Source organism: Stenella coeruleoalba (genome assembly GCF_951394435.1).
Source record: "Stenella coeruleoalba genome assembly, chromosome: 16".
In the NCBI taxonomy this organism is placed as follows: Eukaryota; Metazoa; Chordata; class Mammalia; order Artiodactyla; family Delphinidae; genus Stenella; species Stenella coeruleoalba.
The window spans coordinates 12,118,702-12,124,943 of NC_137162.1; the positions used below are offsets into that span (position 1 = coordinate 12,118,702).

Sequence of the window (6,242 nt, forward strand, 5' to 3'; positions counted from 1 at the left end):
CGGGCCTCTCACTGTTGTGGCCTCTCCCGTTGCGGAGGCACAGGCTCCGGACGCGCAGGCCCAGCGGCCATGGCTCACGGGCCTAGCCGCTCTGCGGCATGTGGGATCTTCCCGGACCGGGGCACGAACCCGTATCCCCTGCATTGGCAGGCGGACTCTCAACCACTGCGCCACCAGGGAAGCCCCCCCAGTGTTACAGCAGCTTCAAAGGATGTTCAAATCAGGCAAATTGGCTGTGGAGGAAGTTAGTTGTTTACCATGAAAGCAGTCTAATTTTTAATAACCTAGCTAAGCTCTCCTGGAACCTCTATAAGACTAAATCTCTTGCTGGTATTTTCAGAGAGTGATTTTATACATTTCAGATGACTTCATCTTAATTCATTTCCATTTTTGCCTTCTGTGTCTGTCCTGATGGTAGATATGGCGTGGTGCTCACTACAGTGGATTTGAAAATGAGGGTGGGAGGTTAAAGTAGGAGTCAAGCACCTTTGCTAAGGATTAGATTTAATCTCATTTATGGATAACTGGTGGGATTCCAGAAAGAGAAGGATAATCTTCCAGTGAGAATGGGAACATCAGAGAGGCTGTGTTCCTTGTCTCCTGCCCCCCCCCCCCCACAATAGTTCCTTTAATTAGTGCTTATACCAGTTTGAGGACTGCCTCTGATGCTTAAAGCCAACACAGCCCAGAGTGGAACCTTCCTGAACCCAGGTTATTACATTGACCTTCCAGAGCTCAAAGGATTCCATCTTACATTTAGTTTGAGAGGCAACAGCTGGAATGAGCTTTCCACTATTCAGGAACCCTGAAATTGAGCAATTCAGACAGTGAATTAATACTACTCCCTTTTGATCTGAAGGATGACAAATGTTTTGCAAAACTGGAATGGGGTGGGGGGCATAGACAAAAGGCCAAGTACCAGAGTTAAAGGCAAGATTAATGAATTAACATACTGTATAAATGCACAAGTTTTTTTAAACAGCACCATTTTCAAGTGTGTACACAACATTATAACTTGGCACGACTTTTAAAGGTGGAAAACACTAGTTGCTCGTTCAGTAATAAAAGATCTGGTACATAAAAGGATAAGGAGCTGTATTCTACCTGCTACATCCAGCTAGGACAGAAACAAGCCACAAGGAGGGAACACCCACCCAAACTAATACTGGAAAGTTTACTAAGCCTTCACTTAATGATGCTACCAGGCAGGGGGGCTTGCTTCGCCTGGAATTATAATAACTGATTAAGGACAACAGAAATATTACTTGTTTCAAACAATAAAAGTCATTTTGCTGACATTCCATAAAATCGCCAGTTCAGTTAAGAGGCTTTTAAAAAAATATTCTAGACCTAATAAAGTGCCTCCATTCATAAAATTAAACATCCAAGATTAGACTGAGACAATTTCATACTGATGCGCATCTAAAATAGGTCGACGTATAAATAAACAGCGCCTCTAAGTTGCCACATTTCAGTTAGCGGAATACCCAGCCTTCACCGTCTGGATGTGCACAAACCAGAGATAAATCAAGACTTTAGCGTCTACTCTCAACCGCTCTTCGACAGGAAAGTACTCAGTACCGTCGGCTTCCTTTGAGAAAACCAAGACGACATCCCAAGTTGAGCCAACTGCTGAGCTCCATGCTCCCCAGCAGCAAGGGAGAGAGAGTGCGCAGACCAAATACGAGAGTGGGCAGGCGGCGACCCTGGTGGCGTCAGGTGGCAGCAGCAGACCGGAGCCCGGGTCCTCAACGCAGCTTCTTGCCGGGCAGGCCGTCCCTGGCGCTGCGCGGCGGCGGGCGGGTGGCGGGCGGCGGCGGCACTTTGGAGAGCGGACAGTACTTGATGGTGTGTGCGTTGTCACCACTGGCGCCGCACAGGGGGCACGTGTAGCGGCGCAGCACGGGGCACAGCACTCGCCCGTCGGGTCCCTTCAGGATGTGGGTGGTGTAGAGCGCCACCGCCTCCTTGTTGTTCCGGCAGAACACACACACCTGCAGCTCGGGCTTGAGCAGCCGGGCGGCGGCCGCCCCGGAGGCGGCGTGCAGCCTGGGCTCAGCCGCCCACGCCGCGGCCCGCTCCTCGCGCGGCGCCACTTCGGCGGTGGCAGCAGCGGCGGGGGCGCAGCCCAGCAGCACGGCGGCGGCGCGACCAGCGAACGGGCTCAGCTCGGCAAAACGCTCCTCCAGCAGCCCGGCCTCGGTAGGGTCCGCGCACAGCTCTAGCGTGCGCAGCTCCAGCGCGCCCCCCAGGTAGCGGCCCCGGGATCCCGGCTCGTCGCTGTCGTCGTCGTCGTCGTCGTCGTCGTAGTCGGGCGGCCCCAGCGCGGGCCCCAGTGTCCCGGGCCCGGCCCCAGCGTGGGGGGAGCAGCACGACGAGGAAGAAGAGGAGGGCGGGGAACCCTCGCCGCCGCCGTCCCCGCCGCGGGCGCAGCCGAAGCGCGGCTCGCCGTCCACCGCCTTGGTGATGAGCGTGGCGAGCCCCAGGTAGTCGTTCCACGAGCTGAAGGGTTGCGGGTGCACTGGGCGCTGGGAGCTCACGTAGCGGGCGCTAGGCACGAGCGCCATGGGCGGGGGTGCACGGCCGCGGCGGGGCGAGCGGGGCGCCCAGGGAAAAGCCTCCATGGGTGGGCTACGGGCCGCTCGCGCCGCCTCCCCGCCGCCGGCGCGGGCCGGACGGAAGGGACGCGCTAAACCTGCCCGCCGGCCTGCCTCGGGGTGGGGCCGCTTCGCCGCCTTTTATCGCGCCCCGCTCCTCCCCGCCCCCGGCTTCGTCGCCTCGGCCCTGCCCCCTGCCCTACCCCGCCCCGGCCACCTCGCCCGTGCCCCGGACCGAGGCGGAGCGGAGGCGGACGCGCGGGGGGGCGGGCGGGCGGGCGGGCAGTGAGCGCGCTCAGCTCCGGCCCGCGCGGCTCCCGCGCCCCACGCGCTGCGCCAGCCTCGCCAGCTGCGGGGCGGCTTTCATTCTGGGAGTGGGCGGGCGAGGCACCGCCTCGGGCCGCTGCGCTAATTGGCTGCCGACCTGAGCCCCCTGCGCCACGGGCGCCGCTCCGGACTCTGATTGGTGAATCGGGGGAGGGGGCGTGCCCTACCGCGCAGCTGGTAGGGGAGGGGAAAGTAGGGGAGAGGAGTACGGGAGGGGCGGCTGCTGGGGCCCGCCTGAGCCTGAGCCTTGTTCTCTGGGTTTGGAACCGATGACCAGGCCTGGATCTCCCTCGGCCTGGTGGTGAGACCCACCTCCCAGCCTTTAGTGCCCTGGGCTAGCCTTCTGCCTTCTGAGAAACCCCTATCTCTCCTCTCTCCTTCTCACCAGCATCGGCAAGAAAAGACGTGGGGAGGCAAGACTTGGCGCGACCTAAGGATGCAGTTTTTAAGTCAGAGCAGCCCAGCAATCAAGTAACTTCCGTTTGCACAGCGTTTTGGAGAGCTTTCAACTGGTGAAATCCTCGCACAAACCTCAGAGAGGTTCAGAGAGGTTTTGGTTCTTGCCTAGTAAGTAGTGGAAGGACGCAGGACTTTTCCACAGCACGACGCACCTCCCAACAGGTGTTCCGAGACTAGGTGGCCATTAGCTGGTGACAGGTGGGGATGAGGGCTGGGCCAGATAATCTTCCGGCCTTAGGACAGTGATTGGTGTGTGTGTGTGTAGCTCCCCACGCTCCCTGCCCCACCCCCAACCCCGGGGCGGGGGGCTGTATTAAAATCTTAGGTGTATGTGCAATTTGAATAACAGCGTATTCAGCGTCACAGTTGAATACTTTGAAATGAATAAAATTTTTTTCTAAAAACTTGGAAAATAAATCAGAAGACTTGATTAGGTGGCCCCAAGGTTGTTATGTCCTTCCCAGGAGAAGCGGCAATACATTTTTTAAAAAGATGGAAAGTAGGGAAGGTATTAGCTACTGGGAGGATTCTTGTAGGGTACTGTGGGACAGGGAAAACACCTCCTCTGGTGGCTGAGCTGGCAGGCAGAGTTGGCTTCATGGGGCAGGGCAGGGTTTTCCTTCCTCTCTCTGGAGGAGCTGTGGCTATTGAAACAAGGACTGGGAGGCTGGTGTTGCAGCCGTCATTAGCGGTCATTAGGCTATGCTGATGGGTCTGGCTGTGCCCAGCAGGTTTAGAATAGCCCAGGAGGGGATGTCCAGAACCTAGCGCTGGCACAGGTTAACATTAGAATGAATGAGTGAGTCAGAATGTTAGCAGTGGAAGGGATCTTTGGGATTATTCACTCCGATCTTACTTTACAGATGAAGAAAATGAGACCCAGAGAAGAGAAGGGCTCCTTTAAGGTCACGCGGTGAATTTGTCACAGCCAGAACTAGGACTCAGGCCTCTTCATGACTGGCATGGTGGCCTTCCCACTCTATCATGGAACCTGGAGGTATTTCAGACTTTGAGTCTGTGCATGCATCAGCAGAAATCTAATGTAGCACACAGGGAAAACTGGAAGAAGAGAAGTGAGATGGAGCCTTGTGCCTTTGGCATGGGCCCCTGCCCTCGGGAGCAATCCAGAGGCCATGTAGCAGGCATGGGGAAGGCCTTGAGGCGGTAACGTGTTGCCTGTTCTGGCCACCTGTCTGCATGTGGGGTGGAAGAAATGTTTTTCAGTCTCTTCCTCACCTACTACTCCCTAACAGTTAAGTCCCCAACCAGGCAGTGATATTCTGTACTTGCCAACCCAGTTCCTTTTCCAAGTTTGTGTTGGCACTCAAGTTAAAAAGCTATTCCTTTATTTCCTCCCGTCTCCCACCAAAAATAAATAAAAGGGCCCAGATGGCGTGGAGCTCCTGCAGAAGTGTGGCGGGTTTGCTGACACTGAACTCCGAGCTCTTACCACGAGAACGCTGGCCCCCAGAGTGGTATGAAGGATATTATTCTATAAATGGAAAATTCCTGCAGCCTGCATACTTTCAAGGTATGCAGGCTTTTCAAGTTCTGAAGACTGGAGCTACCATTCTGAGAAAAACTTCTGCAAGGAAAGTTTAAAACCGCCAGCTGCTGGGCCCAGTCCCCCTTGGTCAGGCCAAAGAGAGGATGGCAAATAAGCGAGGCCTTCTTTCCTCCCTCACATGACTTTTTAGCCCTTGTGGTTTTGCAAGGGGAATAAACACTTTTAAGTGAACATGAATGGAAACAAATGCCTTGATTCGGAGCTACAACCTGGGTGGGTGGGTTGTGGTGATGGTCAGATAGATGCCCTGGAGAGAAGTGAAAGGATGCTCGTGTGTCCTGGGGCCTGGCTCTGTGCTCTGTTCCCTAGGCTGCTCACCTTGTCTGCTGCCTTGCCCACAGTAGGTGTTTTGCCCTGAAAGAATGCCTGGAAGTGGAGGCCAAGTTCATAAAGGCTTTTTTTTTTTGGCGGGTGACACCCTGGGCTTCAGTACACTGTCAGTGACCGCAGAAAGCCTGGAATGGCTGCCTGGTCCAGCTCTAGGGTAAATCAGGAGTTACTTTTGTCACCAAGCACAGGCCTCAGATGAGCTCTCCAGCTCCCTTTGAGGCAGTGGAACTGACTTCTGAGATGTTCTTAGATGTTCCGATAGATGAAGTCTGACTGCCTTTTTGTTCCCTTTCCAGAAGTCTGGAATGAAACAGAAGGAGTCAGAGTGTGACAGTGTCTTCGAGGGATACCTTCAGATTGATGGAGGCAGGAAGACAGATCAGGACGGGCCTCATCTCAGAGGTTAGACAGCATCGCTCAGTTTCTTCTGGAAGGGGGCCTGTGTGGCACAAGTCGGGCAGGGCAGGGGTGGGTAGTGGGGAGGGACGCTTGGGCTCTGAGTTTCCACCTCTCCACGTGGCCCCCAGCCGCCATCCTGGGCCATTTCCTTTGCTGGCAGCAGAACTGAACCATGAGAGGCAACACACAGACCTCAGGCGTCTTGAGGCTCTTCAGAAACATGAGGTCAGCCCTAGGGAATGAGGCAGCTTGGCGGGTGTCCAGGCAGCTACAGAGACGCTGTTTGTCAGGCTCTGGGTTCCCGCTGACCCGCCTGCCAAGCTCTCGCGAGGGACAGGAAGTGCTTTGGCTCCCCCCGCCCTGGGGCCTGGGTATATCAGGGGCTCACTTCTGTAATGGTGTCGACTTTGTGCATGTCATGCCTCTGGCCGAGCTCAGAGGGTCCCAGGGACAGGGCTTCTGCCCTTTGGGGCTTAGAGGCAGCTGTAGTGGGTTGAGAAGCCACGTGGTGAAGTGGCGGGAGCTTGCTGGGCCAGGGGCTGGGTTTTTATCTTGGTCCTTCT

General features: G+C 55.7%; 1 protein-coding gene and 1 long non-coding RNA gene across 3 annotated transcripts; one reads left to right on the forward strand and one right to left on the reverse strand.

Annotated features, from left to right (window-relative positions):
- NANOS1 (nanos C2HC-type zinc finger 1) lies at window positions 1-2,858 on the reverse strand. The gene has a single exon (XM_079900878.1). The coding sequence runs from the start codon at window positions 2,622-2,624 to the stop codon at window positions 1,749-1,751; it is 876 nt and encodes a 291-aa protein (XP_079757004.1). The 5' UTR covers window positions 2,625-2,858; the 3' UTR covers window positions 1-1,748.
- Window positions 2,859-3,174: 316 nt separating this feature from the next.
- Window positions 3,175-5,727, forward strand: LOC307175610. 2 transcript variants are annotated; one of them, XR_013824382.1, is made up of 4 exons: window positions 3,177-3,225; window positions 3,313-3,491; window positions 4,247-4,380; window positions 5,577-5,727. It is a non-coding gene; the product is annotated as an uncharacterized lncRNA (long non-coding RNA). The 2 variants fall into 2 exon arrangements; XR_013824381.1 differs by having other exon boundaries at window positions 3,175-3,491.
- Window positions 5,728-6,242: the final 515 nt, after the last annotated feature.

Bases quoted from the DNA above. Each gene is read 5' to 3' on its own strand.
- NANOS1 (XM_079900878.1), bottom strand. From the start codon at position 2,624: ATGGAGGCTTTTCCCTGGGCGCCCCGCTCGCCCCGCCGCGGCCGTGCA.